At 41.3% G+C, this 15156-nt stretch overlaps 1 protein-coding gene across 4 annotated transcripts in view; it reads left to right on the plus strand.

The window, feature by feature from the left end:
* myo9aa (myosin IXAa) overlaps nucleotides 1–15156 on the plus strand; it is a 283263-nt gene that overhangs the window by 159972 nt on the left and 108135 nt on the right. For all 4 annotated transcript variants that reach the window (XM_078532398.1, XM_078532401.1, XM_078532400.1 and 1 more), the window contains exons 8-10: nucleotides 1118–1244; nucleotides 2192–2281; nucleotides 13298–13414. In XM_078532398.1, the coding sequence (XP_078388524.1) occupies nucleotides 1118–1244; nucleotides 2192–2281; nucleotides 13298–13414 (334 nt within the window). The remainder of the gene's footprint in view (nucleotides 1–1117; nucleotides 1245–2191; nucleotides 2282–13297; nucleotides 13415–15156) is intronic.

Raw genomic sequence — 15156 nt, forward strand, 5'->3', positions numbered from 1 at the left:
TCCTGATGCGGCACACTGAATGCTGTTATAGGGATACTGTTTGCCAAGCTTGGTGTGCCTGACTGGAAGCAGATAAGTTGTCAAACAGTCTGTAAAGAATCATGAAAAAAAATAGCATTCTACCATTTTTCTCCCAATGATAATGGAACTTAAATATGGGCAAAGGGAAATTGTGATTTAGACATGTTGCAGATAAGATACTGCTGTTGTCAGTGGTTTAACATTATTGATTCTATTTTGATAGTACGTTGAGGATGCTAGCCAGGCAGCGATAGGTCATAGAAAATAAAGCAGGTTTTGTTCATGTAGTATGAGTGCAAATTATTTTGGTCAATTTTCTAATATTTCATGCAGACATGGTGTGAATATGTAATGGAATTAGAGCACACGGTTATGTTTGTTAAGTAGACTGAAATATTTGGTTTAAGGCGCTAAAGAATTCTACGCCATCTATCCTTTCCATTCTTGAAGTAAACGATTGAGTCCTTCAGTCTCTTGCACATAACATCATTAAACTTGCAAGTGAATTGATATTTGCAACTTGTTTAGATTGAGTTTTGACCTAAATAATGCCAATTTTTAATTAATCAAATTGGCATCACTAACTCTGGCACACAAACAAAAATCTTGTTGGTATGTGAACATGAGAAAAATGAAGTCTGAGGAAATGCTATTCATCCCATTGAAGCTCATGGTAACTCTCATGATGTGTTTGAGAGGTTTATGATTGCTGCACCTGTTATTCATTAAGTGGCATCAAGCAATTGATGGATTAAGGGTGCGCATAGTAACTAGATGTTTTGCCTTATTGTGTCTTTTATGGTATTGTGACATGAAAGTTTTCTGTCTAGCTCATAAAAAGGCTTCTGCTCTTATGGCTGGATTACTGAATTATTGCCTAAAATGCATCTTTGGGTACAAATTGTGCTGTCACCATGAAAAAGAATGGGGATTTTCTAAACCTGTGAATTTTATATTTTCAAAAATTTGTCCAGTCACTGGAGATGCTTTCTTCTCTCAGAAATATATACTCTCTACAGGAGGGAATTTCAAAGTTCTATAAGAGAGTCTCGGATGCAATCAAAATGATTTTAATTTAAGTTTGTTCTAATTACAGGATATTTTCTCTTCTGTCTGCGATTTTACACCTTGGGAATATAAAATACAAAAAGAAGACCTATCGAGATGATTCTGTTGACATCTGCAACGGAGAGGTGTTGCCAATTGTCTCGGAGCTTCTGGAGGTAGTGCAATGACTCATCTTATTAATTCAATGCTGTATCATAATCACTTCAAATCCTCAATAAACAATTAAAATCCTTCCTTTGAATGGGACTTGTAGGTAATTCAGCCCTGTTGATACCATCCTAATTCCTGGTTAGGAAGAATCCAAAATCATAGAACAAAGCAACTTAATGTTTTACCGTTCTTTGGAACCTCAGTCTTTGCATGCGGCACTCCATCCTGATCTACACCTTATGATTAGTTTGCTCCCTTTTAAGTGTCCAATTCCTAATTCATGTTGTGATCGAAAAAGAATGAGCCACACTCTATGTATAGCAGCACCAGATATTTGTATTTGTGTAGCACCTTTTAACTTGGTAAAATGTTCCAGGGCACTTCACAAGAGCGTAACTAGACATGCTTTTACACTGAGATATTGGGACAGATGACCAAAAGCTTGGTTAGAGGTAGGTTTTAAGGAATGCCTTAAAGGAGGAAAGAGGTGGAGAGGTTTCAGGAGGGAATTCCAGAGCTTAAGGCCTCAACAGCTGAAAAAATGGCTGCCAATCGTGGTGCCATTAAAATTGGGGATGGACAAGAGGCTAGAATTAGAAAAGCGCAGATATGGTACTATTCTGTACTACATGCCTGTTTATCTCTTCCCAGGAAGAAAATCACTGTGCAAGGACTACTGGTGAAAGGGTTAATATAAGCTAAATGACTTTCATTATGTTGTGATTACAGTACAATTGTTTTTGACTGGCTATTGCTAGACAAGGTTTAACTCTGTTGTAAGTCGGAGAAAAGAAACTGAATTTGCCAAATATGCACTGATCCATGATGAAACTACAGAATTTGAGTTAAGAACTTACCAAGGAGGACTCAAAACTGTAATAATAATCAAGTACGATGAACAGTAAAGTCCCTGTAATAATACTTACTTTGAAATGCACTGCTCTTTAATTAGGTTAAAGAAGAGACACTGTTTGAAGCACTGACCACCAGGAAGACTGTGACGGTCGGCGAGAGACTTATCCTGCCCTATAAGCTATCTGAGGTAATATAAAATGCAGTGCATTGACTGTACACAGCATGTTGTCTATTCTGTGATGGTGCATTATATTCCAGTTGGCCTGTTGATGAAGGAAGAATCCAAAGCCATTCTTGGGATAGATTTATTCACAGTGAAACGTTACAGGTGTATGTCTCCTGACTCCAGTCAACTCTTCTGTCAATAAGTGTCTCTTTGTATGTGCTCATTGGATGTAACCATCCAATCAATGCCCTCCACCTGTACTTAGCTTCAATTGATACAATTAACAATGGGGGAATTGATTATACACAGAATCCAATAGTTCTCCAGTTTACCTGCTGTATAATTATGAACCCCAAACTACATACCAACAAGAACCATAGAACACTACAGCACAGAAAACAGGCCATTCGGCCCTTCTAGTCTGTGCCGAGTCAAAGAGTCAAAGGAAATGTAGTCTATTAATATTTTCTCTGTAACAAAGCTTGGTTGAGGTTGCTTAGCCAAAGATAGCTAAGTTCCCATTGAGGCAGCTGAGTATGCAGTGTTACGATGCCCATAGACATTTTAAAAAAAAAAATTCAATTTCCCAGTGACCAAAGAATCACATGGCAAGATTTCATGTTTTACTGTAACAAACAAAATCAACATCGACTAAGCATTACTTAGTAGGCAATTAATGCACTGAACTACAGAAAAGGTACTTCCAATTAACTAATTAACACAACCGAAAACCCCACACCATATTTACACATTACACCACACTCTCAGCAGAGATGTAGTCTTGTATTTGAAGCCCCGAGCTCCTCCTGGCTTCAACAAGATCTCTTCTCCTTGCCCTACCAGGGTAAATCTTCCAGTGTCCTTTTTAAAAGAAAGTCCTTTCCCTCAATCTTCTGAGCATAATCAAATGGACTTTCAGTAGCAAGGCACCCTCTCAACCCCTTGGTCTTCAACTCTCCAAAGGCCTCATCTCTTCGAGCAGGGAATCTGACCTCACTGTCACTCTGCTTCGTGGTTAACCCAAAAAGAATCTTTTTCTTCTGCTTGGCATAGTAGTACCTGTTTTCAGTCATCTTTCCAAAGTCTCTGTCTGACTGATTCTGAGAGTCTGTGTGCAGTATGACCAGTTGCAGCCTCCTCTGTCCAGGTGTTAAAACTTGCATCTTGCTTTCAATAGGTTTCAATTTGAGTTTCTGTCGCCATAATAACCAGGTCACGTGGATTTGTCTTCAGACAGATTTAGTATCAGATCACATCCCCCTCTCCAAACTAATCCATTTTATCTTTAATTAAAGAAGACAGTTTAAAACATAACAGTCTTATAATGTCCAGTTGTCATAAAAATATTGATTTCTATCCAAATATCAATTCTCACTGGCATACAAGTTGAACCCTTTACTTCAGAGAACCACTGAATAGCTACAACACAAAAGTAGGCTATTCGGCCTGTAGTGTATGCTGGCTCTCTGAAGGAGCAATTCACCTCATGCCATTCCCCCGCCTTCTCTCCATAGCCCTGCACATTCTACCTTCTCAGATAATAATCCAATTCCCTCTTCAATGCTTCAGTTGAATCTGCCTGCACAACACACTCAGGCAGCACATTCCAGATCCTTATCACTTGCTGTGTAAAAAAAGTTGTTCCTCCTGTCACCATTGCTTCCTTTGTCAATTATCATAAATATGTGCCCTCCAGTTATTGATCCTTCCACTAATAGTAACATTTTCTCCCTATCTACTCTATCCAGACCCTTAAATTCTCTCAAACTTCTCTTCAAGGAAAGCAGCCCCAACTTCAATCTATTTATGTAACTGGTTCCAGGGACTAGAAACTTCATTCTTATGAATATTTTCTGTACTCCCTGTAATGCCTGCACATCCTTCCTAAAGTGTGGCACTCAAAACTGGACGCAATACTCCAGCAGAAGCCGAACTAGTGTTTATACAAGTTTAACATAACTTCCTTGTTTTGCACTCTGTACCCTTTTTAATAAAGCCAAGGATGTTGTATGCTTTATTAACCACTCTCTCAATCTGTTCTGCCACCTCCAATAATTTACGCAATTATGCACCTAGTTCCTTCTGCTCCTGTGTCCCCATTAGAATTGTACCCTTTTATTTTATATTGTCTCTTTTTTTCTACCAAAATGAATGACTCCACACTTCTTTGTATTAAATTGCACCTGCCACCTGTACACCCATTCCACCAACCTATGTCCTTTTGAAGTTCTACATTATCCTCCTCACAGTTCACAGTGCTTCCAAGTTTTGTATCCTTTGCAAATTTTGAAATTGTGCACTGTGCACCAAGGTCTAGATCATTAATATATATCTGGAAGAGCAGGGGTCCTAACATCGATCCCTGGGGAACTCCACTTATAAACCTTCCTCCAGTCTGAAAAACATCCATCAACCACTATTGCTATTTGCTGCCACTCAGCCAATTTTGTATCCATGTTGCTACTGTCCTTTTATTCCATGAGCTTTAAGTTTGCTCATACGTCTGTATCAAGTGCCTTTTGTGAGTCCACATACCCCACGTCAACAGCATTGCCCTCATCGATCCTCTCTGTTACCTCGTCAAAAAACTCAAGTTAGTTAAACAAGATTTTCCCTTAACAAATCTATGTTGGCTTTCCTTAATTAACTTGCATTTGCTCAAGTGAGTATTAATTTTGTCCCAGATTATTGTTTCCAGAAACTTCCCCACAACTGAGGTTCAACTAACTGGCCTGTAGTTGCAGGGCTTATCTTTACACCTTTTTTTTGAGCAAGAATGTAACAGTTGCAATTCTCCAGCCCTCTGGTATTGCCCCTGAGTTTAAGGAAGACTGGAAAATTATGGCCAGTGCCTCTGCAATTTCCACTCTCACTTCCTTCAATATCCTTGGATGCATCCCATCTGGTCCTGGTGTCTTATCAACTTTTAAGTACAGACAGCCTATCCAATGCCACCACCTTAACAATTTTAAACCCTTCAAGTATATGAACTACCTCCCCTATCACCACGACACATACAGCATCTTTCTTGGTGAAGACAGATGCAAAGTGTTCATTTAATATCTCCGATATGTCCCCGCCTCCATACATAAATCCTCTTCTTGGTCCCTAATCAGCCCTACTTCTCCTTTTACCAGCATTTTACTATTATATGCCTATAGAAGACTTTGGGATTCCCTTTTACATTGGCTGCCAGTCTCTCTCATACTCTCTCTTTGCTTCTCTTATTTACTTTTTCACTTCCCCTCTGAGCCTTCGGCATTCAGCCTGGCTCTCAGTTGTACTAACCACCTGACATCATCTTAAACACACTTTTTATTTTTCATCTTAATTTCAATCTCTTTCCCCTTCACAGGACTATACCTTTACTGTGCTTAAGCTATCTCTTCTTTAAAGGCGGCCCGTTGTTCAGTTACTATTTTTCCTGTCAACCTTTGACTTCAATTTATTCACCTGTTTTTACTCTGGAAAAGGACAAGGAACAGTCCATAGCCAACCTAAATCTTATGATGCAATGATTGCTGTCCCCTAAATGTTCCCCTACTAATATACATTCCCAAGAAGTGCAAACTCAAATGCAGTAAATGTAATGGTATCAATCTGACCATAAAAATTTCATCACCTGCAACTTAATTCAACAATGCGCATCATCACAGGTACTCTTCAACCAACTTAGCTTCCCTGGCTCCCTGCCCTAAGCAACATAATACACCCCCCAGTCAGAAGGGTAATTGCAACAAGCAAATTACTGGAGAAGGTCCACCCCAACCCAGGCCTGCCCATATTCGATGACCTTCTCAACCCACCGGCAGTATGCCTTCCCTCAAGCCACCCCATATGGTTGAACCCACCATGCCAAGAGCTAACAGCTGAGGACCTATGGTAGGAGGATTGGCAGGAGAAAACACACCCACCAGAAACCACTTTGTCGTCATGGCTTGCCCACCTGGCTTTGATCTCCCACGGCACCAGCAAGCCCTTTTAAACCATTTCCAGACTGGCCAAGGCCTCTGTGCAGCCACCCAACATCAGTGGGGTTGTCAAAACCATCCAGGCTGAATCTTATGATGCAATGCAGTCCAAACAATAACTCATATTGTCAAGGTGTGTCTGCTGGCTAAACTTGAATGTGGGCTTCAAGAACTCCATCTAGCCACTGAAATGGCTATAGCATGGGTCTGTGGCTATGCATGCACTAAATCAAAACAAATTCCCAAGAGCCAGGTCTAGCAGTGCCTCCTTTCTTTTATTGAACTGGAAACATACTGCTGTGGGAAATTCTCCTGAACACATTCTAGAAATTCTTAACACTCTCTGCCTTTTACGCTACTACTATCCCAGTCTACATTCGGATAATTAAAGTCCCCCATTATAAATACTCTTTAATTCATGCAACTCCCTGTAATTTCCTTGCAAAATTGTTCCATTACATCTTTCCCACTAGTTGGTGGCCTGTAGATTACACTGAGCAAAGTAATTTCTAGTTCCTTAGCTCTAGGCAAATAGATTCTGTTATTGACCTCTCTGGGACATCTGTCTCCAGCACTACAATGTTCTCCTTAAACAATGTTGCCACCCCTCCCCCTTTCCTTCCTTTCCTAACTTTACTGAACACCTTGTATCCCGGAATATATAATATCCAGTCCTGCCTTTCTTTAAGCCAGGTCTCTCTCATAGCTACAACATCATATTTCCACATGGCTACCAGTGTTTGCAAATCACCAATCCTATTTCCCACATTCCATGCATTCACATTTTTAAAATTCATTCATGGGATGTGGACATCGCTGGCTAGGCCAACGTTTATCACCTATCCCTAATTCCCCCTGAGAAGGTGGTGGTGAGCTGCCTTCTTGAACCGTTGCAGTCCATGTGGTGTAGACACACCTACAGTGCTGGTAGGAAGGGAGTTCCAGGATTTTGACCCAGCCACAGTGAAGGAATGTTGATATTCAGGTGTGTGCCATGGAGGGGAACTTGTAGGTGGTGGTGTTCACGTGCATCTGCTGCCCTTATCCCTAACATAGACACATGCGCAGTAACCTTAATTTAGCCATTATTACTTTCTCCTTACTCTGAACCCACCTTATAACTTAGTATTTTCTACTATAGTGTTGTGTGTCTCTACCAGTGTTCTAAGCACATTGGTATTCCTCTCTTAATACCTCTTGGTTCCCAAACCCCTGTCGGCTCTGTTTAGACGCAGCATTTCTTGCCTGTACAGATGGATCTCCTCTGGAGCTGATCCCAATGTCACAGGAATCTAAAACCCTCCCTCCTGCACCATATTTGCAGCCATGGATTCATGTATTTTATCATACTATTTCTTCTTGTCAAATAGCAAATTATTCACCATGAAGCAGTGCTTCAATTTATGGGAATTTAAAAAACAACAAAATCCAATTCACTTGCACATGGTACTGGGAGTAATCCGGAGCAAATCCGGAGGAAGGAAAGTGGCCCTTATTGAAAGGGGGATGGAGTATAAAAGTCTTATCACAACTGTACAAGGCGTTCATGAGACCACACCTAGAATACTGTGTACCTTACAGTCACCTTACTTAAGGAGGGACATCCTTGCATTGGAAGCAGTTCAGAGATGGTTCACTTGGCTGATTCCTGGGATGAGTGGTTTGTCCTATGAGGAAAGGTTGAGTAGGTTAGGCCTATACTTGAAATTTAGTAAAATGAGAGGTGATCTTATTGAAACATATAAGATTCTGAGGGGGCTTGACAGGATAGACGCTGAAAGGATGTTTCCTTTCCTGGGTGAATCTAAAACTAGGGGCTACAGTTTAAAAATAGTGGGTCTCCCATTTAAGATGGAGATGAGGAATTTTTTCTGTCAGAGGGTTGTTAGTCTTTGGAATTCTCTTCCACAGAGAGCAGTGGAGGCTGGGTCACTGAATACATTCAAGGCTGAGTTAGACAGATTTTTGATGTACGAAAAATGGAATTGGGGTAATGATTAGAAAGCCATCTTATTGAATGGCAGAGCAGGCTCAAGAGGGTGAATGGTCTACTCCTCTTATTTCTTATGTTTTTCTGCTTACTTCAAGCTCTGCACTATCATCAGGTGATCTTTGGATTTGACCCAAGTTTTTTTAAAAAAGTGAGAACAGTGTTAAAATATGCTATCATCGAGTTTGCCATAAAGCTTTATTTCAGGAAATACTAAGCTACCCCTTCGTTGTTTTTTAAGTTCCTATAAATTGAAGCACTGTTTTATGGTGAATAATTTGCTATTTGACAGGAAGAATGTTTTAAATTAGCAAAATTAATAAACATGGAAGACTACACTCTATGATAGCTTAACTGGATTTATTTCTAGATCTCCTTGAGCAAGGGCTAAAATAAGTAAGCCTAAAAAAAAGGATGTTGCAGCTTCTAGGTCGCTGATGGGCAACCTAGGCTAGTGGGTGGGCCGCATGAGTGCCCCTCCTTCATCTCAGTGGGCCACAAGATTGAAATCGGGCATGTGCACTAACCATGACCCCATGAATAAGATTAATTACACTTAATACTCGCCAAATATTCATAATGAGTTATAGAAAATGCTTAATCATTCATAATGTCCCTTAACGTTGTGTTTTTTTTGGAACTGATATCACCTCATTGTAAATTAAGCAACATTGCCTCCCTTTCTGCTCAATAAAAAAATCATCCAGCTCCCAACTCTCTCTCTTACCATTCTGCCTTCGTCACCGATTTTCCTCTTTTTGGCTACTACTTCTTCCTCTGTACTTTTTGATTTTGTACTTGATTCTCCTTCTTTATCACGCCACTTCAACACAAAGTGATCCGCTACATAATTAGGGGCAAGTTAAATTACCGGCAAAAGTAACAAAAAGCGCAACCTCCCACGCCCATCAGTGTCATAACCAAGACAGTCTCCTGGGATAGGGTAATTTTGCTAAATGTGCTTGCATACCTAGAATTTGCGGGGTGTGCCGATTGAAGCGTAGCAGTGCTTTGGTCACAGATTGGCTTTCACGGTCAATGATGTGTGCACTCAACATGCACCTCACTTCATGTGCCCTTGCTTTGCGTGCATATCACTTTAGTAATACCGGTCGGAAAAAAAGTACATGGATGGAAACCAGCAGAATCTGGCAACCCTGCGTGTGGGCAAAAGTCAACAAAATGTCTCGCGAGCCGCACTCAAGAACCCTGGTGGGGCTGCAGGTTGCCCACAGCTGTTCTGGGTGCTTGTTTCCCATAGGCTACAACTGTATCCAATTGAATTTTGACAGCACAGCATAGAACTGAGACATCAGAACTTCAGTGGGAATAATGGAATATCTGTTGATCTTAATACTCAAGTAGATTTATGTGTCATTAAGCAGATGTTTTTATTTCAGTAGCAGTGGAACGTGTGTTATAAGGACACAGGGAGCTGTCATGTCAGCTTGTATTATGGAACTGCAACCCCTGGGCAATAAGGTTACAGTAATGTAGCATGTGAGCAGAGCTATCGGAAAATCAAAGCATATTAACTTCAATGCTCCCTCTTTGGAAAAGTAGTTTCAAAGTGATGGTTCATAGCTGAGAGATCCTCCGCTGAAGACTTCTTTATGCATATTATAATATAGAAATGAGGTTGGTGTGTATGCTAGCAAGACTTTCAGAGCAGTTTTGACTTTAATTTGTTTCCGAAGTAAAAATTTGATATTTATTGGTTTGCTTTAAATGCCAGAATCCATGGCCAGCAATTTATCAATTCTCTACCATCGACCATGCCTCCACCCGCACCTGTATTTGCACTATCATCAACTTGCGCATAAATTTCTTAAATGTTCTTTTTGCCTGTATCGTCTAACGCACTTTGAGGAAATTCCAGTTAATCAATGATTCTCCAACCTGAGTCCCTTCTTGTCCAATGTGACCATCCTCCTCCAAACCTCTCCCCCCCCGCCTACCACCACCACCATTATTCTGCCCTTGCCCAACTGCACTGGCTCCCTGACTCCAGCATTTCAGCTTTAAAGTGCTTAATGCAAATCCCGGATGCTTTGCCCCGCCTGAACCGAGTGACCTCAATTACTGTTGGCCTTTACATAGGCTTTTCCCTTCTCAGTGCTTCGTTCTTTGGTGATCATTGAAATCTCACTACTGTCTCTTCTGGATGCCAGCTTCCAGCAGATTGCATGAATCAGCTTTGAAGCAGTTAGGACATGATTAATCAAATAAGACCATAGAATTGATGAAAAAGATGGAAATGTTGGAAACAAAAGTTTCGAATAAACAGGCTGTATTTCTCTTGTTTCGTATGAAATATTTAAATGGGTGTATTAGATAATTCCAAACCATGATATACTAAAGCTGTCAGATGGAGAACAGCTGTCAGTGCAGTAGCAGCAGCAGCAGCAAAGGAATGTGTATGGCTGGATTGCATTAAACAGACCAAGCTATCACGTATTTTTGGCTCCTCTATGAGGTGTTAGAGATTTGATGGCGTGCAGTCAGTTTGGCTTCGTAAACAAAGCCTGCTGTAACTTGGAAGTATTGTGAACTGTGAGGAGGATAGAGTTAGACTTCAAGAGGAAACTTCAAGACAGGCTGGTGGTATGAGCGGAAACGTGGCAAATGAAATTTAATGCAGAGACATGTGAAGTGATGCATTTTGGTGAAAAGAACACAGGCAAAAAAAAAATACAATTCCCAAGGGGGGGGTGCAGGAGCAGATGGAGCTGGGTGCAATAGTGTTTTAAGTGGTCCAGCCAGATCTGATGGTGGATGTCTGAACCCGTTGTCTGCCATATGCTTTCAAGCCTGCATTCCTTGGACTTGAAGAGTCCAAGTGGTTGTGCCAGATGGAATGGCCAGGGTGGGAGAGAGTAATAATTTTGTTGGCACGAGGACATCAAAACTAGAGTTGAGTAAATTTTTAGCTGCAGAATTGTTATGGCAAGTAGAGGGCCAAAGGCTATAGTTGGGATTTGAAAGAGCAATTGGAAATTAATGGGGGCAGCCTCTTCCAGGGATGGCTACGGAAGGAGGTAATGACAAGGGGGTTGTTGTTGTTAAACTGAGCCTGCGGCAGGTGGTGAAGGAGCCAACAAGAGGGAAAAACCTACTTGACCTCGTCCTCACCAATCCATCTGTCCATGACAGCATTGGTAGGTGTGACCACCGCACAGTCCTTGTGGAGACAGAGTCTCCCCTTCACATTGATGATATTTGAGGCAACTTGATCGAAACCTTTAAGACCCTGAGGGGCCTTGACGGAGTGGATGTGGAGGGGATGTTTCCTCTTGTGGGAGAATCTAGAACTAGGGGTCACTGTTTAAAAATAAGGGGTTGCTCATTTAAGACAGAGATCAGGAGAAATTTTTTGAGTGTCGTGAGCCTTTGGAGCTCTCTTCCTCAAAAGGTGGTGGGAATAGAGTCTTTGAATATTTTTAAGGCAGAGCTCAATAGATTCTTGATTAACAAGGCTGTGAAAGGTTATCAGGGGTAGGCAGGAATGTGGGGTTGAGGTTTCAATCAGATCAGCCATGATCTTATTAAATGGCAGAGCTGGCTCGAGGAGCTGAGTGGCCTACTCCTGCTCCTAATTCGTATGTCATAACTAGCACAAAGGAAGGTGGTTGTTGGAGGTCAATAATCTCAGTTCCAGGACATCACTCTTGATCATTAGCAAAGTGATGGAATTTGTTGTCGACAGTGATATCAAGTGGCACTTACACAGCAGTAACCTCACTGAAGCTCAGTTTGGGTTCCACCAGGGCCACTCAGGCCCTGACCTCATTACAAACTTAGTTGAAATATGAACGAAAGAGCTGAACTCCAGAGGTGAGAGTGACTGCCCTTGGCATCAAGGCAGCATTTGACTGTGGCATCAAAGAGCCCTAGCAAAACTGAAGCCAAAGGAAATCGGTGGGTGGGTAGGAGCAGGGGAACTCTCCACTGGTTGGAGCCATACCTAACCCAAAGGAAGATGGTTGTGGATGTTGGAGGTCAACCATCTCAGTTCCAGGACATCACTGCAGGAGTTCCTCAGGATAGTGTCTAGGCCCAAACATCTTCAGCTGCTTCATCGATGACCTCCCTCCCATTAAAAGGTCAGAGTGGGGATGTTCGCTGATGATTACACGTTGTTCAGCGCCATTTGCGACTCCTCAGATACCAAAGCACTCCGTCTCCATATGCAGCAAGACATGGACAATAGTTGGGCTTGGGCTGATAAGTGGCAAGTAACTCTCATGCCACACAAGTATAGACTGCAGTAGCTCAAGAAGGCAGCTCACCACCACCTCAAGAATAATTTGGGATGGGCAATAAATGCTGGCCTAGCCAGCGACCCCCCCCCCGCCACATCCTGTGAATGAATAAATATAAAGAAAATATAGGGTTGGAGTGTTGAAGTGGGTAATGAGCGATACATGGAAGTGATCAGAGATGGCCTTATCTGTAATTGATACAATAGGACTAGGGAGGCAACGTGATGCGTTAATGTCAAAAGGGGTGGTCGTGAATATGGGTTGGGAGTTTACATGCAGGTTGAAATTTAGGAAGAAGGCAGTGAACTCAGCGAGGAGAGCACATGGTAAGCTTGAGATAGAGGTTGCAATTACCTAGGGTGAGAATTCTGTCTCTACATCACTGAACTGTGTACTAGATTATGGGCTCACCTGGGAATGGGGCTTGAATACACAACCTTCTTACTCAGATATCTGAGCTTTACCACTGAGCCAAGGCTGACATTTAGATAAGCTGGTCACTGGATAGGCTCACAAAACCATCAAAGAATCATGTATAGTTTTGTAAAATTACTCCAAAGATATTATAATGATATTTAATAAACTACTCTAACATCTAAAATCATGAACTGTAAGCAAGCTGTTGTACAAGCATTCTGGCTACCGGAGCTTATTCTTTGCCATACTGTAAGCTCTTCTATGGTAGGTAAATATAAGAATTTTAAAATAAACAGATAAAGGAACCATTCATAGTATTTGCAAAGTGCTACCATAATGTTTTCAGTTCTCCTCGAAATGTTGCTTGTCAGTAATTGTTAATTTGCTTGTGTTATAGGCGATAACTGTACGTGACTCTATGGCTAAGTCACTGTACAGTGCCCTGTTTGACTGGATAGTTTTTCGAATCAATCATGCACTTCTCAACAACCGGGACCTGGAGGAAAACAAGAAGGTGAGTCAGATAAGACAAATGTGTTAGACCAGCCCTCAACTAACAGTTTGACCAGATCATCAGTGATAGTCGTGTATCTAAGTTGTAAAGCCATAACAAATTTTAACTTGTTCAGTGTTGCTCCCCTCATTACAACATTCTGTTAGTATAAGGGCTTGACCTCTTGGATTTCGCCAGTAGTATGTGTGTGGCTCAGGACAGTTTGGAATTTTTCTTTTCTCTGTCTTGTAACATAATGCTTAGCACTGTTGAGCTCACCACACTAGGAACCCTATCAGAGAATCTTTATCCCGTTGCATGGTTGTATCAACACCATACAACAATAGGATACTGTGCTGTTTGAATAGCATTTTTGAACACTAATTCTCAAATAGAGCACAGTAATAATTTGTTAGATCATCTCATTGCTTGTTAGAGTCTGACATGGAACTCAGATGGATAGTTTATCTTGTCTCTTTTAACCTCTCTCCTTAACTTTCTCCTGAAGGCATTGTTTTATGCTTGGGAATAGCTATGTAAGGTTATGAAAGGGTTTAATAGAGTCAACATAGAGAAACTGTTTCCTCTTTTCGGGGAGACGAAACTAGGGGCCATAAATACAAGAGATTCACAAATAAGTTCAGTAGGGAATTCAAGTGGAACGTCTTTACCCAGAGCATGGTTAGAATGTGAAGCTCACTAGCTCATGGAGATGAATTGCATTCATGGATTGGATGCATAGATATGTTTGAGGAAAACCTAGATAAACATGAGGGAGAAAGGATTAGAAGGATATGCTGATGGGGTGAGATGAGCAGAGGTGGGAAGAAACTTGTGTGGACGATAAGCACTGATATGGGCCTGTTTCTGAGTTGCACATTCTCTATGTTATGATTCTCAGCAGCATGTTGGTAAGTTTATCCAAGTATTCATTCTTGATGTGTGAACCCAGTGATTGCAACAAACCATTCAACTAGGCAGTTCACAAATCGTTGAGAAAATGGGTAAAAAGGCAAATGAATCCAGGGCTTTATAAATAGAGATATAGAGTATAAAGCAAAGAAATTATAGTGAATCTTAATAAAACACTGGTTCAGCCTCAGCAAAGTATTCTGTACAATTTGGGCACCACACTTTAGGAAGGCTGTGAAGGCATAAGAGAGGGTGCAGAAAAGATTCATGAGAAAGGTTCCAGGGGCGTGGGACTTCAGTTACTTGGATAGATTTGAAGAAGCTGAGGCTGTTCTCCTTGAGGAAGAGTAGGTTGAGGGGAGATTTGATAAGTGTGTTTTCAAAATCACAAGGGGCCTAACCAGAGTAGATAGGGAGAAATTGTTCTCTTGGACAGAATGATCACAAACCAGAGGACTTGGATTTAAAGTGAAGGAACCAAAGGCAACATGGGGAAAATTTCTTTTACACAGTGAGTAGTTAAAATCTGGAATGCATTGCCTGAAAGGATGGTGAAGGCAGATTTAATCGTGGCTTTCAAAGCCATGGGAGTTGGAATAAACAACTGAAGAGAAAAATTTGCAAGGCAATAGGGAAAGATTGAGAGAGTGGGACAAGCTAAATTACCCTTGCGGAGAAGCATCATGGGTTTGATGGGCAGAATGCCATCCTCCAGTGTTGTAACTATTCTATGTATCTATTACTATGATGCCTCTTTCTGAGAGGGAGAGGGATCACTGGATTGTAAACAGGAATGATAACTGTGGCTGACTTTTTCACTCCGCCCTGACACACGTGCTAATTGCAGTGTC

This window comes from Cetorhinus maximus, chromosome 30 (assembly GCF_964194155.1).
Source record: "Cetorhinus maximus chromosome 30, sCetMax3.hap1.1, whole genome shotgun sequence".
In the NCBI taxonomy this organism is placed as follows: domain Eukaryota; kingdom Metazoa; phylum Chordata; class Chondrichthyes; order Lamniformes; family Cetorhinidae; genus Cetorhinus; species Cetorhinus maximus.